General features: G+C 36.1%; 1 protein-coding gene across 1 annotated transcript in view; it reads right to left on the bottom strand.

Moving 5' to 3' along the window:
- Positions 1–17,411, bottom strand: part of RYR3 (ryanodine receptor 3) — a gene marked incomplete at both ends in the record, with an annotated part of 192,527 nt that overhangs the window by 40,837 nt on the left and 134,279 nt on the right. Inside the window, 9 exons of the mRNA XM_084208173.1 lie at positions 859–873; positions 5,695–5,787; positions 5,897–5,984; positions 6,293–6,533; positions 7,892–8,212; positions 10,880–11,010; positions 14,723–14,804; positions 15,729–15,967; positions 16,999–17,059. Coding sequence (XP_084064299.1) covers positions 859–873; positions 5,695–5,787; positions 5,897–5,984; positions 6,293–6,533; positions 7,892–8,212; positions 10,880–11,010; positions 14,723–14,804; positions 15,729–15,967; positions 16,999–17,059 — 1,271 coding nt within the window. The remainder of the gene's footprint in view (positions 1–858; positions 874–5,694; positions 5,788–5,896; positions 5,985–6,292; positions 6,534–7,891; positions 8,213–10,879; positions 11,011–14,722; positions 14,805–15,728; positions 15,968–16,998; positions 17,060–17,411) is intronic.

Raw genomic sequence — 17,411 nt, 5'->3', positions numbered from 1 at the left:
TAGCAAAGCATGAAATCAGATTATTTAACATAGCTTCTCCCTTTTTAACTCATGTCTCCAGTTTAATTGATTAAAAGCTTTTCACAGCATCATGTGTGCTTCTCAGCACACAGGGTAAAGGGAAAGATGAAAGGATTTATGCTCCATTTTGCTGCTTATTCTACTTCACCCATGAAGAATGCACCATAGGTCAGGAAGTACTCATCTATTTTAGAAATTCATATTAAAAAAGAATATGAATGATGCAAAGGAAAGTGAGCTATAGTTCAATGAAGGACAAGAAATCTTCAAATACATTAAATACATAAAAGAAATAAGGGTTATTCTAAAGCTTTGTCACACCTCACACCTTTAGTAAAGACCATTTTAATTTTGGAAAAAGATAAGGTTTGAACTGTGTATCTATTTAAACTTGTTGGATTTAATACAATCTTCTACTCACCTACAAATGGGGTAGAGGTCATAGCACATTTCTCCCAAATATTCTTCTTGACTATCATAAGCCAAATACATTTTTCTAATGACTCTACTTAGACATTTCTTTTACAATGTCTACTTCACTATTTTAGAAAAAAAAAAAATCGAATGCAGAAGGACAGCAGAGGCAGAATGTACATCTAAAATAGTTTAAAAAAGGCAGCTTTAGTACATTTTCACATTAAGCAATATTTAGGAGTGCCAAAGGGAATTTCATCTGCTCTGGTCAAAGACTGCCACTTTAGCTGGGACAAAATTTATAGTAGGTGGAAGCTGGTGCTTCATTTTGTGACGCCACTGCTATGATCAATGGAAAGAGTGCTTGGAGCCTGATCATCTCTAAATCTAAAACAAAGACACATCATGCACTTTGACCTGTACCTTTACTTGCATGGCCTGTATGAAAGAAAAATAAAGGGGAGAAAAAGGCATAAGTAAAAGAGATGAAAGGATGATAATTTTACAAGTTACTTATAAACTTACTCAGCTTTATGAGGACAGTAAAAATATAGTAAGCTTATAGCTAAAACAATAGACTGTAAATGCATAACCAAATGAGATCTTCATGAAATCAGTTTAATCTTTATTGCATGATTGAACTTCTGAATTTCTATTGCTGTTCTACCATACACTTCCATTTGCTGCTTGCTCATTTAAGGACATCCAGTAAGTTAACCTATCAATACACTGATTACTGCATCTCTTCCCAATTTTCTTAAAAGAACAGTGTCTGGAACTCTGGATAAACCAGTAATGAAAAATATTCACATTTTCACAAAAATAGCTCTTTCTACCTCTTTTCCCTACCAAAATATATTTGTAAAAAAATGTGTTTAGAAATCAAACTGTCATTGGCAAGGTATAGCACTTAACTTACAGATCTATTTTCCCATTGCATAGCTAATTACTCTTTTTAAGACAGCCTGAGAGAAAAATGTAGCTTGCATCTCTCAGCAGTACCCATTTTGAAAACAATATTATAAATTCAGCTGTAACTCTCATACATACAGAGGATTTTTCCCATTTCTTATATTAATACCACAAATACACTCAAATAAATATGTATTCGATAGTCAACATTATATTATAACTGTGTCAGGAAATCTTAAGAAAACAACAACAAAACCATTTATTTATGGTAACATAAAATATACTATTACTGAAAAGAATCCTCAACCGGGCACAGGAAAATACTATAAAAAGCTGTTGGTTAAAAACAAGCAGAAAAAACCACATACAAGCCCTCACTTCTGTCATTCTGCCCCAAAAGTATCTTCATTTTCTTGTGATACCTGAATAAGTTTCAAAATGTTGATGCCAAGGTATTGAAATCTTTTTATAGCCTGCTTGATTTATATCACATGGTGAGAAAAGTGGGTACAAGTAAAGAAAAGCAAAGGACTAATATTCGAATTAGGTGTTAGAATCTCAGCATCTTATAATATTTAATGCCTTAGACAAATAGCAAATTTTAATTTAAATCTTCAATTGTATGAAATATGTAGATGCTGCGTAGACATGGCTCATCAGGTATATACAGGTGTACGTATACACTTAAGGTAAGGAAATGTTAATTATATTTCATTCATTGTAGCTGACCATAAAAATGATCCAATCCTGCTTTACCTCAGTATATCCAAAGGAAATGCATTCTAGGCAACTGAAATACTCTCAAAGAAGAGATCTAAAATTCCTGCAGAAAATACTGACAGGAAATCCTCTAGTTATTGTAAATCTGCAGGCAATGTGTCCTACATGTTACAGATGGGCACAAACAACCATGTTGTTTCATAACAACTTGCATTTTATGATGGCCTCTAACTTCTATAATAGGGTTGCTCAATCTGTTCTTAAGAATAGATTATAAAAATTAATGAGGGGAAGTCAAATAAAACTCCAGTAGGATATGTAAATGTTTAGCAACTGAAGGTGTATATCCAGCCACACATCCGTTTAGATTCCAAAACTGACACAGAAAAATTGCCCACATACATATTGCACAATTGTTAGGTACATGTGAATGTATACATTCAGTCTTTTATTCCAGTTAACTGAAATACACAATAGGACATCATTTCCTCTTAACCAAAAGGCTATTTTATCAAGAAACCTATGAAGGGGTCAAAAATAACAGACTAGTGGAGCTGAATATGTTTAAATTCTCCATTTCAACATTTCTATCACAAATCTGGTATTTCAATGTGATCTAAGTTACCAGTCTCTCTCAGACTGAGAGTTCTCTAACTTACCATTCCCCTCCGAGCATTCTGCTGCCATATTTTTAGAAAAGAAAAATCAAATTCTCAGCTGTTAATACATTTATTTGAAAAACTAGTAACAAACTTAATATAGTATTATAAAAACACAATGGGTGCTCAATGAATTTCTTGATTGTAATGATGAATCATTTGTTACCATGGATATTAGCTACCAATAAGTAATACAATACTACTCCTTCCTCCTCTGCTTGCCTTTCTTTTTTCTTCCAAATGGCATGTAGGGGTATAAAACCTCCTGTAGAGGATATACTACACCTTACACTCGGATAGCATCCCAGTATTTTTTATCAGGAACAACGAGTCTCTGTTACCTAAGGCAGTCTGAAATCAGCCAAGGCCTGACTCCTTTAGGAGACCACAAAATGTTCTGTCCTGGGCCCACTGTCAATAGCCAAAGTTCCTATTCAGTTTTTCTATACTTTGTCATGCTTGATAAATATTGGATAAGATTGCTTCCACGAAAAACAATGTGAATAAAGAGGAATAAGTGATAGAGAGGAAAGGGCTAATTATTCAGTCAGCTTGCTACTTTTTGAGATAAATGTTAATATTAAAGCAAGAAATTATAATGTTCCCTAATGTAATGTCCTCTACTAATCAATGCCTAAGGACAGAAATAAATATCAAACCTGCAAGAAAACCTGTCATTCAGTTACTTAAAGGATTTCTTGTTTATTTTAACCTATGCAGTCTTTAAAAAAAAGCCAACAAAACAGATGTAAATCTACAATTTATTGGATGTGCTGGGTTTAGACCACTTATATTTATATTATGAAATATTAGCAATTTCCTGCTTAGAAACCATATATAGAAAACCAATACAAACCTTCTAAAAGACACTTCATATATTTCATCATGGTATTTAAGTCATCATGAAACAAGTATCTAAATTATCAGCTGTTCTGCAATCATGCCTGCCATTACAGTACCATATTAATAAAATATTCAGTCATGAACAATACAGTATTTTCTTTCTTCCTTTATTAGCAATAACCATGCACAGTGTCCTGGAACGCCATAAATTGACATTAATTTGCTTACAAAAAATTATATGCATACAAAAAAACCCAGAATCTCTCTGTACTGTATACCCATGGAATAAAAATATATTTACATATGCATCTACACCTCTGTTACAAATATATTCATACATAGTATATCTTTATACTTAAATATACACAATAGGCATTTGAAAATATAATCTCAAAATCAGATTTGGGTAATAGAGATTCTTGATGTTGAATTCCTGTGATTTTATCAAAATCCAGTCCTGATTTACCTCAGTATATGCAAAGGAAATGTATTCTATGCAACTGAAATACTCTCAAAGAAGAGATCTAAAATTCCTGCAGAAAATACTAACATGAAATCCTCTAGCTATTGTAAATCTGCAAGTAGTACAGTAGGAGACCTACCTATTCCTTATTTTGTAAAGATCTGTCTTTTATTCCTGCCATACTAGACTGACAAAAATATGATGCTAACACTTTACTTCATACAATCCTGTTATCAGTACTGAAGAGGAACACAATTTAGATTAAATATACTGTTTCTAATCTGTGGTATCTAAAAAAATGAAAGTACACCTATTTTTCATCGCCTCAGGCCAGTTGTAAAGTATAAATGTTAAAATACACATAATAAATGTGTGTGCCATGATTGCCATATGATAAAAGTACAGAGCTACATATTATATAATAGTCTGTTACATGGTGCAACTGCTCCTCAAATAGCCTGGATGTGCCCACAATTTGTCTTGTTAATAGGGATGATACAAGCATTCCAATTCTATCAAACAATTTTGATGAGCTGCATCTTAACAACAACAAAAAAACAGGCTAAAAGTTTCCTTGTGTCCAACTACAGAATTCTTTATAAAGTTGGACCTGTTTTTCAGTGTTGGTCGTGAACTAATGATGAGCAGATAATAATATTTTTGCTTGTAAAAATTCCTATATCAGGGTTTGGCTTTGTCAGGTTTCAAAACTTAAAAATTCATAGGAAAAAAAAAAAAAAGCCTGCATTTTAAATACATTTTAAAACACGTTTTTAAAGATAATTTAAAAATTTAACAGTACATTTTGTCTGCTTCTCTATTGTTTGAAAATTGGCTTACAGTAGCTTGGTTACAGGAAACCAAAATCTAGTGAAATACAAAACTGTAAATGCTACTTTTCTGCTACGCCTTCAGAATAGGATTACTCCAAAATCATTATAAATATTAATAAAAGAAACAGTTTCTTCAATACATTTACCAACACAATTTGGAATTAGACATCTGGCTTTAGCTGGAGTAGGGCAATTTCCTCAGCTAAAATCAAAGCAGCCTTTGACAATTATCTTGACAATTTCTCTATTGTACAGGTAACAAGATGTACTTTGAAGCCATCATATCAACATCTTGTCATATTGAAAATCAGCAAAAAATAAATGAATGTGTTAATTGATAAGAAACAAGAAAAATAGTGCACATGTAGCACACTCTATATGTAAAGAGGTATATGTAAATGGAGCTGTGCTCCATCAAAGCTGACAGAACAATACAGACTGAGTATAAAAATATATAGTATATAGTATAAAAATGATGAGGCAATGTTTCTTCACTTATTTTTCTAAAATAGTCCACCTTTTTCTTTCCTGAATGTTCAATAACCCATATTTTATAATACAGCCCATATTTTCTTACATGTGCAACTTTTTCAAATCAAGATTTATTTTAATCTCATATCTTTGAGTAGTAGCAGATATTTTGTAAGTAACTCTAAGGTACATAGACTATATTTTGCATGTTAGTTGGCACATCTGTCATCAAGGAGCAAAACTATTTTTCTTCTAACAGCAGAGCAGCTGTAATCTGAGTAGATTTTCAGAGCCTTTTTTCAACATATTAAACACATGGGTTAGATTTACCTGATCCACAATTTTTTAATTAACTTACTTTAGACATCTTGCTCTTGGTGTCTCCAGTTAAAAATGCCAAATTGTTGATTTCATTCTGAATCACAAAATTTTGTTCTTCTCTTTTAAAATTCTAAAGAAAAAAAAAATCACCAGAAGTTTAACTTATCTGTATGTACAACATTAATATTTATATTTAAAAATAGAATGAAATTAAAGGAAAAGTGCACATTTTATCTTACATGTGATTTACACCACAGGATAAAAACTTCAGCCACCATTCGAAAGAGTTCATCAGAATCCGCATCTGGTTTCTTTAGCCAATTAGCTCTAATTACAAAAAAGAGAGAAATTTAAAAGTAGATACTTAAAAGAAGACAATTTATCACAATGATCCCTATTTAATAGATCAAGTAACATTTTTCTAGCTAATCTAGGAATTTGCATCTGAGCAAAAGGTGTGAATTCAAGGTACAGCTTTCTTTAAGAATTTTTAATTATTCAGGATTAAGATTTAAGAATCTTAAAACAGGCAGGATCTGATTCTCACCCTAAGTGAACTGTGTTCCTCCTGATTGTCTGATCATAGATTCCAGTATATTAAGTAAGAAATATGAGTTTAATTATTAGGTTTTTACCTGTTGTTGTCTACATAACGTATCAACATTGGATAGAAGGCATAAAGGTCTCTACAAAGTACAGCAAACTCATCAAGAATGAGTAGCTCAGCTTCTTGGGTGTCATTTTTGTTGTCTGCTTTCAGTTGCTCTTCTTCCATTACTATCTTCATAGCTTTTTTCTTCAATTTATCCAGTGTTGGAATAAAGTGAGATCTGAGAAGATCAGGTCTGGCTTTGCTGATGATGGGTTGAGCATAAACTATACATGAAAATATAGATAATTCTATGATTAATGCATAACTGGTGTTTTTCATTGTATTGACATGAATGCTGAACTTCTGGAAACAGTAAAGGTTATGGGGCTTCATAAATTTTACATCATAAAATTATTAATAAAACTATGAATGTAGCTTTATAAAAACTGTGTATTGAGAGATTAAAAGACTGTGGATTTGGATTATAAGTATTTCAGTTGAATATAAATTAAACTTTCATGGTTTTGGCAAGTCCCATATCTCTAACTAAGAACCTAAACAAAATAAGGATTGAGACACAAAGTCCTCAGAAAAATACTTTTTGTTTTGCTCAGGGTTTTTTGTGTCTGGGATGGTTTTTCATATTCAGTGTCAGAAAACCACCAGAAGATTGTGTTTGGGAGAAGTCCTTTACTTCTTTGCTACTTCTCTGCCTTGGGCAAGTTAAAGTGAAGAGAATGAATAATTCAAGGTCATAGATCAATTCTGTACAAGTACTTGTATGCAAACTACAAAAGTCAAAATGCAAACTACTCAAGCCAAAAATCCTTGCAAGAATAACATGTGTATATTATCAACTTATGTAGATGAACAATCAGTATAAAACTGCAGGAAACACTCTCTACAACTAGGCAGCAAACTTCTTACTAAATTTTAATGGAATCCTTGTTATTATTTAAGACCTTCCAGCATTTAAAACACCAAAAACACAGTACTGAATACTCAAATTTACTGGTTACTCAAATTTAGCAGGAAATTATTACATAGCTTTTCTTAAACTGTGTTATTGCACATTATACTCTTACATTGTATAATATGAATGATAAAATTTGGATATGGTAAACTTCTTTAGCAGGATAAATACTATATCTTATGTGATATTTTGAAAAAATTTTCAGCTTATTTAATAGCTCACACATTTATTCAGGCAAACCAACTCATTTTGAACTTGGGTTACTCCTGAGATTATTTCACCATTTACACTTTTTTTTCATGTTGTCCTGATATTTTATTACCATAATTCACCCTACTGTAAAACTCAGGAGTCTTGAAAATCAATGGAATTCACAACTCCAAATTAAGCACTAAGGCTCTTATACAATGCATAGAGAAGGAGATTTTAAAAATCTCTTATGGAGAATAGAAAGTTCTCTACTTACAGTGATACTACAATACATGGATATAACTAATAATAAAACATAAATATATTTCTCTTATTGGTACTTATATTTTATTTCTCTTTCTTTCATTATGGTTCTAGTTATAATTTTTTGTTATTATATCACTGGGCAAGAAGGTAAAGCATAGCAAATTAATTAGTTATTATTAGTACAATTACCATTCAAAAAATATTTGACAGTACCTGCAATTCTTTTCATCCAAGAGGCTTCATCTATTCCCAGATTGTTGTTAATGATTTTCAGAATGTTTCCAAGAACAATGCTCAGATGCTCAGATGTTATCATTGTACAGCAAGGCCCAGCACTTTGAGGAACACTCTCAGACCCTCTTTCCCACCAGTAGGATAAATAGTTGCATAGCATGGGTAAGATCACCTCAATTACATGAGGCATTTCAGTATACCTTGCTCCAGACTCTGCTAAATCATTTATTTCCTTTATTAGTCTATCCAGCTGAGGAATCTCTGGACACATTTCTTCTACTGTATCAGGCATACCTAAAACTGCAAGTAAGGGTAGAAAACCAAAATATTAACTAGCAAAATGAAAGAGAACATCCATGTTTACACCCTAAATACAAATGGCTCTGATTTTTTTCCTTCACCAATTTAGACAGGCAGAACTATAATAGCACTTGGGGTATGTATGGGTATATCCTTTCATAAATTGTGTCTTACAGATGATGTGCATATAGCAATAAAGTAAATAATAGCTGCCATAAAGATATGACTTTACCCTAAGGTGTCCTGCAATTATCTGGTGAGTTATGTAAAAGTGCAGAAGAGAAATCTTATTTTAATATTGGTTATACACTGGACATTTTATTCATAGTTATTCACAATTTTTATGCTGGTTTGGCAAAGATTAAATCTACCTTGGGGAAAGGGAAAGAAGCAATTCAAAATTATGGGTGGGGTTAAAATGAAACTGTACTTAGTTCATTAACTATCTCTCACCAAAAATGCTAGGAAAGAATTCCAGTTATCAGGCTTGTATTAGAAAATAAAGGATGCTTATTCAGCAATTAACAACCCATCAGAATCTAGTAAGAGTCACTCCAGCAAAATTCTTCCACTATTTCTGGATATGGTAATGGTTATAGTACTGCTCCTATAAAGCAGGCCTGACAGGGAGGAAGGGCTAGTAGAAGCTTTTCCATTACTGCTTTTGTATGGAAAAAACCTCATGAAGCATATGAAATCAATCTACCCCTATTTATTATTCTTGTTTGTTTTTTAAAGGTACAAAGAATTTGGCAGTTAGTGACTCTTTCATGGATCAGTGAGGAAAATGCTGAAATATTTTGAGTCCATCGAGAGTAAGTTGGGACAGAAGCAAGCAAAGAAATTCTATGTGGAAGGACTCATGTTCCTTTCAACAGAAACAGAGAATGGGTAAGGCCCATTGTGGGGTTCTGTGTGCAGATGGGGAATGAGATGCTGGAAAGCAGTGTCATGGAAAGGAACCTTGGACCCTGTTTGACAGCAAGTTTATTATGAGTCAGCAATGCCCTGGCAGCCAGGAGGGCCAGCCTGTGTCCTGGGGTGCATCAGGCACAGCATCACAGCCGGGCAAGGGAGGGCATTGTCCCCTCGGCTCTGGGGTGGGTCACCTGGAGGTGAAGCCTTACCTACTGTGCTCTGTTTTGGGCATCAGAATGCTAAAAAAACATCAAGCTTTTAGAGAGTACCGAAAGGGGGGCCACAGAGATGGGGAAGGGGAAGCCTTATGAGGGGCTTTGTCTAGTCACTTGGGAAGTGGTCACAGCACCAGCCTGACAGATTCCAAGAAGCATTTGGATAACACTCTCAGGCCCATGGTGTGATTGCTGGGGAGTCCTGTGCAGGGCCAGGAGTTGGACTCAGTGATCCTTGTGAGTCCCTTCAAGCTCAAGTTAGTCTGTGATTTGGTGAGCTGGTCCTGGTCAAGCAAGGATATTCCTAGAGCTCATGGTACAGGTTTGTATCCAGACAGTTCTTGAGTGTCTCCTGCGATGGAGACTCCACAACTTCTCTGAGCAATCTGGTGCAATGCACAGTCACCCACACAGGAAAGTTCTTCCTCATGGTAGGTGAAACTTCCTGTACATCAATTTTTGCCTGTTGCCTGTTTTCTTATTGCTAGGCACCACCGAGGAGAACCTGGCTCCATTCTCTTGACGCCCTCCCTTTAGATATTTTGTATACCTTGATGAGGTCCCCTCTCAGTCATCTCTTCATTAACAGGCCCAGCTCCCTCAGCCTTTCCTTATAAGAGGGATGCTCCACTCCCCTCATCATCTCTGTTGCCCTTCACTGAATCCACTCCAGTCCATGCCTCCCTTGTCCTGAGGAGCCCAGAACTGGACACAGCACTCCCCAGGGCTGAGCAGAGGGGCAGGATCACCTCCCTTGACCTGCTGGCCATGCTCTTCCTAATACAGGTCACAGTGCCCTTCCTGGCCACAAGGACACACTGCTGGCTCAAGGACAGTTTGTTGTCCACCAGGACCTTCAGATCTTTCTGCACAAAGCTGCTTTCCAGCAGGTCAGCTCCCAACCTGAACTGGTCCATGGGGTTATTCTTCCCCAGGTGCAGGACCCTGCCTTTGTTGAATTTCAGGCAGTTCTTCTCTGCCCATCTGTCCAACTTGTCATGGTCCCTTTTTCTTCAAGGTTTCATGGAATTAATCATATTCTGCTGGGAGTTCCCTGTACCAAACTGCTTTGGATCACTGGTTAGACAGCAAAACCAAAGAAATTATTTTCTTGTTCACTTAAATTAGATATTATACCTCTTGTATTTTGCTACATGAACGTAACTGTATTTTGACAAAAATTTTTGTAATGTAGATATGTACCTCTTCAATTAAGCTTAAAATATTACAATATGCATCTTTAGAAAAGCATTCAAACATCATGTTCAGAAAAATATAGAAAAATGCTAGGAGAAAGAGAACATTGTTGGCACAGTCTCAACAAAGCAGAGCAAGGCTAAAATAGCAAACAATGAAACATCAGTAGCAGGACCTCTCTACTGAGGCATACGTTCAGGGCATTTTCATTTTACAACTTCTATTATTTAGTTGGAGTGGAGTGAAGTGGTTTTTGGGGGGTTTTTTTGGTTGGTTGGGGTTTTTTTGTTGGGTTTTTTTTTGTTTTGTTTTTTTTTTGGTGAGGACCAGTACTTACTTGCTCTTTCTCTTGCACTTTTTGTGTTGAAAACAGACAGTGGATTGTAGTGGTTGAGGGAAGGCTCAAGGAATGCTACTGGGATGGCTGCCGCAAGAGATGCTAAACACTCACCCAGCGCAGGACGCTGCCTGTGTATGAGAGACATTAAAAGTCATCTGAGAGGAAAAGTGTTTCACCAGGCTTTCAGTGTCTAGCATGCAGAATAAAAAGAAGTATTAGTATTCATAGCTGTATTAGTATTTATAGCTGATTTTTAAAATCCTTTTTAAACATTAGGAGCTATCTGACAACTTAGAAAAAATTGATTTATCACATGAAAAGAACTACTGGAGATCACAGTGGTGCAAGAAAAACGGTTTTATAAACCCCACCTCCACCAATGTTCTGGTTCTTATCAGGACAGAGTTAATTTTTGGCATGGACAGGACAGAGGTTATTCTATGCCACCTCATGTCATTGCCAGGGACAGGACTCCTTAGGGGTCAGACACTGTCAGGGGTCAAGCAATTGCATGTGAATTGTTTGCCTCTTTCTTGTACACCATTGTTAGGACTGTTGCTCTTACTGTTCATTGCCTTATTTTGCTGTTCTTTCCAGTAAATTGTTCTTATCTCAACCCATGATATTTACCTTCAGTTCTTCTCTCCATCCACCACAGGGACAGGGGAGGAGGGACTGAGGAAGTGGCACATGGTTTGGAGTGTTTCTGTGGGAAACACTTGGGGAATACCCTAAGCACTCAACACAGGGCAGGAAAGGGTGAGATAACAACATATCTGACCAGTGTGGGTAGGAAGCAAAAGTGATCTAAGCATTTATTGTGTTAGGTCCAGAGCTGCTGGTCACAACATTGCTTGGTCTGTTCACGTGGTTGTGGTACCTAACCCTGTATACAGTCCCATATATGCAACATGTGCTCCTCATGGGGATATTTTTCAGAGCAGGGAGAGGGATGAGGATTGCTTTGCTGCTGCACGGTGTAATATCAGTTTATGACATGATAATAAGGACAATGAAGGTAATTTGGGATTTGTATTCAGTGCTGTTCTTCTGCCCTTACCTTGGGCACTACCTCAGGGAGTCCATTAAAAATTGTACTCAGCCTGTGGAAAGAAGAGGGTGGATAATTTTCCCCAGCTCTTCACCCCCCTATTCTCCTTCAGGCCTGTTACCACTGCTTTTGAGGATTTTTAACTTGCCCTGGTTGTTGAGGAAAGCATGCTCCTATTGCTTGGTCTGCTGTTTCCCCTTGCTTTGGTCCACACCATGGAGTTACAAAAGAGATTTTTAGGAGAGTATTTCAGAGATCTGCCCCAAGGCTGGATAGTCACAAGGGGTATGGAAGGTGGAAGAAAAGGATGATTCTGCTCCAATAGTTTTTAAGCTTACCCCAGAGCAACTACCGTGCTTGATAAAGTGGCAGAGTATTTGAAGGAAAACTGCTGTGGCAGTTTCAGGGAGGTGCAAAGTTATGCAACATGCTGGGCTCTAGCTACTATTTTTGGACACTGCTTGGTACTAGACAGCACCTTCAGGGGAGGAGAAGGAGGTAAGCAATGCGTTGGGGCCACTCAAACTGCAGCTGAACCAGAGAACAACCTGTGCCAGTAGCAGTATCCCCTACACAGAAGAAAAAATACAGGACAGACAAAATCAGTTTTCTTAGTGAGGGAGGAAGAGGAAGACAGGCCCTCACAAGGAGGAAAAGTCAGGGTGAGAGATAATCCCCTGATCCCTATCCCTATGTGAATAGATTTCATCCACCAATCAGGTGAGTCCCTCGTGACCTGACTGCTCCAATGCTGGGATGTTGTGACCCACAGTATGAAATTGGATGTAGAGAAGCTGAGCATCTGGGATCCCTGTCCTGGGATGTGGGCATTGCAAAAGGGATTGGGAAAATGCAGAAATTCTCAGCCTCTGGAGGCAACTCCTGGCAAGTGTGAGGGAAAGGTATCTTTTCAAGGGTCATCTATTAGTGCATCAAGTGAAACACCATGGAGAGAGGTATCCAGTGAATAGAGCATTAGGGCTCAAAGTAATCAAGAGCTACAGCATACATCCAGTTCTCAACTTTTATGAATCATGGAGACTTTTAGAAAAGAAATATTCATAGAAAAATCAGAAACAACTCCAACATCCTAAAGAAACTAAACAGTCTTTGTACAAAGGATAAAACATTTGACAAAGGAAGTTTGTCTTAACAGACCAGCAGCAAATGAATTAAGAACTAGTCCTGAGCCCCTGCAGCCAGCAGAACTATTTCAGCCATAAAAAGAGATATTTATCTATGAAAACTGCACTATGACTCATTCTGCACTGAAAGGTAAAACTTCTTAATGTCCCTGCCAAAATTCACTAGGAGAAAAATGTGCAATTTGATCCTGAAACTGAGCATTGCTTAATTTGAATAACTGTTCAAGTCAGCTCAATCATTCACTCCTAAGTTTTCTGAAACATTGAGCATTGTGTTTGAAATCCTACTTCCCACCTAGACACTGATGTCTGCCTAAGACTGTAATTTAGGAGTCTGAGACTAGTGAAAAACAAACTAAATGAAATCCACAATTGAAAACCTCTCACACAGCCTTAGGAGGCTGTAGGATATATCCAATCCAATCACTTTTCCATTCTAAGAAGACAATTGCTGCAGGCAAAGGTGATGCTGCTAGCTTCAATAGGTTTAAGGAAACTGTCCAGGGCTTACAGATTTTGCCAATCAAGTGGAGGCTTGTGCTCTGAGCTTTTCTTCTTGAAAGGCAGCTCAAACACAATCATGTTTCATTTCCTGTGAGGAGACCCTGACCACTAGTTAGATAAGGGGTAAGGCACTTCCTATTTTTCCTATCAGATCCATGTATGTAAAGGAGTATTTAGGATTTTGAAGCCCAGAAGGAGAAGAAAAGGAGTACAGCTTTGTGATTAGAGATGGATGCATTAATGCCTGAATGAGAACATACAGCTTGTGCACACATGGGGCATGCCTGCAGTTTGGGAGGAAAGATCTGTCCACCAGACACCTCTTGCATTTTGTATGAAGGAATTCTGAATAAACCCTGGAAGGAAGGAATTGGAGACCAGCATTCCTTGCACTAGGCAAAGCCTCTCCTAACCAGACTACAGACTTGAATTTCTTCCAGTTTGGTCTGTCTCTCCCTATGGATCTAAAGCTTTTCATAAGAAAGGCAGCAAAAATTGCCAAAACTAAAACTTTCACAACTGTTAGGATGGCTTATCCTTATTGTGGCTCCTGTGATACACAAGGAATGAGGGGTCTATCTTCTGAGCTAACAAATACAAATTTGATCTCATTCTATTGGAAGAGAGGGCTTGAAACATAGCAGAGCAACTAGATGCTTAAAGGAATTGTAGACCTTGGTCATTTTTAAATACAAGTAACTTGTGGTTTTCTTTGTAGAGCTAATGGTTGTCAGAATACTCTACATACCTCAGGGTTTTATGCTCAGGACAACTCTTTTGAGAACCCTTTATAGACTTAGGTGTGAAACAGATGCTTCCTACTTAGTACTCAGCCTACTTATCACAGCAATATGTGGCAGAAAAACTTTGAGAACTTAAGGGCAACTCAAAGAAAAATTTAGCTTTTGCTATGGGAAAAATAGACTCTGTGCAGATACACTGCCATATGTAGAATAAGTTATTTACTTCTATTGAGGGTTTTTTCCCTGTGGAATCGAATGCAACTATTTTCAAGGGAAAGTGTATTTTAAACATCTCTCACTCTTTTAAATTCACCTTTCCTCCAAACTGCTTTATTACCTAAGCAACAGATTCCTAAAGAAAAAGAAAATTTTGCATGCTGAGTTTTACACTTAATACCTTTCAACATAGATGTTCTTTCCAGTCCCAAGGGAATAGAGGCTACAAAGAATTCTGTAACATGAAACTTGTACATCACCCACTAGAGGAAAATGAAAATGCATTATCAGTATTTATTCAGCTAAGGATTGCTTTTCAAATATCAAACATCTGTTTTATGCAATATCTTAAACAGTGTCTAAAACTTTTGGTACATATATCACTGGACATTTTGAGTGTCCATACTCCATAGTCCATAGAACTTACCTTCAATGTCTCTAATTCCTGGTCTATCATCTACGTTCATTCCAAAACCTACCAGATCATTAGATACTCCAAGAGGACAGCAGACACATTAATAAGATATTCCAGGTTATCACACTTGCAGAGTACAATTTTAAGCTAAGCAACATCATTCTGTGTGTGTGTCTGACCTTTAAATACATGATCTAAAGGTTCACCATATTTTTAAAGAAAATATTTTCGTGATTATCCATCTTTGAATTATGACCTAAATATATTCAAAATTTTGGAACATAATTACAGACATTACAAAGTAATAAAACCATTTAGCTTATTGTTGAATCTCAAAGAGTCATTTCAGTATTTTTAAACTAACTGATGCTAAAAACAGGGAAAATTTAAATTCTAAGACCTGAGGTCGTTTTCCTACGTAAGTGAAAATCCACAGGAAAGTTATAGTGAGTTGTCTCCTTTAATACAACAAAACAGTACTTTTGTATGGAAAACTAGCCTCATACACCCATTTGTTTAGAGAGCACTTAAAGGGATATTTTAATTTCTCTCTCAATGTTTTAAGAAATATTGTATATAATTAAGCTTATTGAGTATTATTTTTGAACATGTACTAGAAATAATGTACTATGTTGCTAATTTCAGAATTAATTCTGGAAATGTACATGTTACTGAAAACAGAAATTCATCCTCTGAATCCACGCAGCCATTACTAAAAAGCATTTGTAGCATTATAGCACAATAAAATTCAACATTAAAATAAAATACTTACAAAGTAAATCTATTCCAAAGTGATATTGTGAAATATGTTCAAAAATTGATGTTAAGATTGGTAACAACGCTACTGTAGTATAATTGATATTCTGTGAAACACCCTTCATTTGTGTTCGGGAATGAGTAAATTTTCCCAGTTTAAGATTTTCAGAAGTTTTTTCCAAGTCTTCAGCTGCATTTTCAAAAAAGGCCCGCAATCCTGCTTTAACAAGCTCAGATCCTGATTTCATAACAGTTCTGGAAAAATAAAATAAGGGAAAAAATATCAACTTTCTCCTGATATTTAGTAGTTGTATAGAGATACATGTACAGGTTAGTTACAGTTGTTGAAAGCACCCACATGTATCAGGGGACTTCATAATAGGAACAGAAAAGAGCACTTACATGTAAATAGCAGTATAAACAACAATTTCCTTTGAGTATTCAATACAAAAGAATAACAACAAAGATCCTGATTCCATAGTCTTGCCTTTTCAGGTTTTTGTGGTCTGCTTTTGAATAAGATAATGCCTTCTCAGTAAATGTCAAAAGTCATGAGAAAGCTTCTCTGTAAAATATGCTCAAAACCCCCAAACTCTTAATCCCTATAGTTTTATGGGAGCCACAGTAACTAGGTGTGTAAGTCAGGATACTTCAAAGACCCTAAATCTAGAAAATGCAAATGCAATGCCAGAATCACAGTCCCATTCATTGACTTCTTGCATGCTTCTCTGACACTTTACTGAAGATGCCAGTGCTGTTCACAAGTTCACAATAAGTTCATTATCAGGCTGCTGTGTAACTTAACCAGGCCATAAAACAGCTCAAATTCAAAAAACTGTTCTTGCCTCTGTTTTAATCTACACAATTTCTTCAATGATAAGCAGTAAAAGTTAGCAAATATAACTATGCCCATATATTAATATACTCTGCCTACTTCTAATGACAAATTTTACACTATGCACTAAACTTTCTTAATATCTGCAGGTATCAGTACTTTCAGTTCCAATGGTCATGTCATTTATCTCTTCCCATAAAGCCTTCAAATGACCTTGGAAAGGTTGACAAGTGTTTTCAGTGGCTGAATGAAAGATATTGAGCAGAAAAAATGTACTTGAAACACTTTACACAAAATTTGCTACAGTGGAGGGCAATATCTGAGTTGTTGATGCTCTTAAGATCTTTGATTACAAATAAAGAGTAATAAAATACAGAAGCAATCCAATTGCTTCTGAAAAGCTCTGTGAAACTTTGGTAGTTTGCAGCTGGTACAAAAGTTGCAAACTTACCGTGTGTCAAGAGACTGAGCTAAGATGTGCAGGCAGTTCACCATTGTAGCAGAATCACTTCCTGTTTAGAAAGAGATACTATGAGAGCACAATAGCACAGGAAACATAGCATCACTTCATGATCCAAAATGGCCTTACTGGAGATGCACAGTTTAAACAAGACATTACCTAAGTCTCCCAACTTACGTCACTGAGGAGGGAGTTAAAAGTCTGGGGCTAGAAATAACTTTTAATTTTTTAAAGTCAATTTCCATGTAAGAACTAAACAGAATAACTAATGTCTACTCTAGGCAGATTTTTACCACCTAACCTCACAACATTCTGAACTCTATATCTTGTAGCACTTACATTTCTTTTTAAATTTTTTTACCAATATCTTTGTATGAGGTGTATTATGTTTCCTTACATCCCCT

Source organism: Fringilla coelebs (assembly GCF_963513975.1).
Source record: "Fringilla coelebs genome assembly, chromosome: 6".
Lineage (NCBI taxonomy): Eukaryota > Metazoa > Chordata > Aves > Passeriformes > Fringillidae > Fringilla > Fringilla coelebs.
This window is presented reverse-complemented; position numbering and strand designations above follow the sequence as displayed.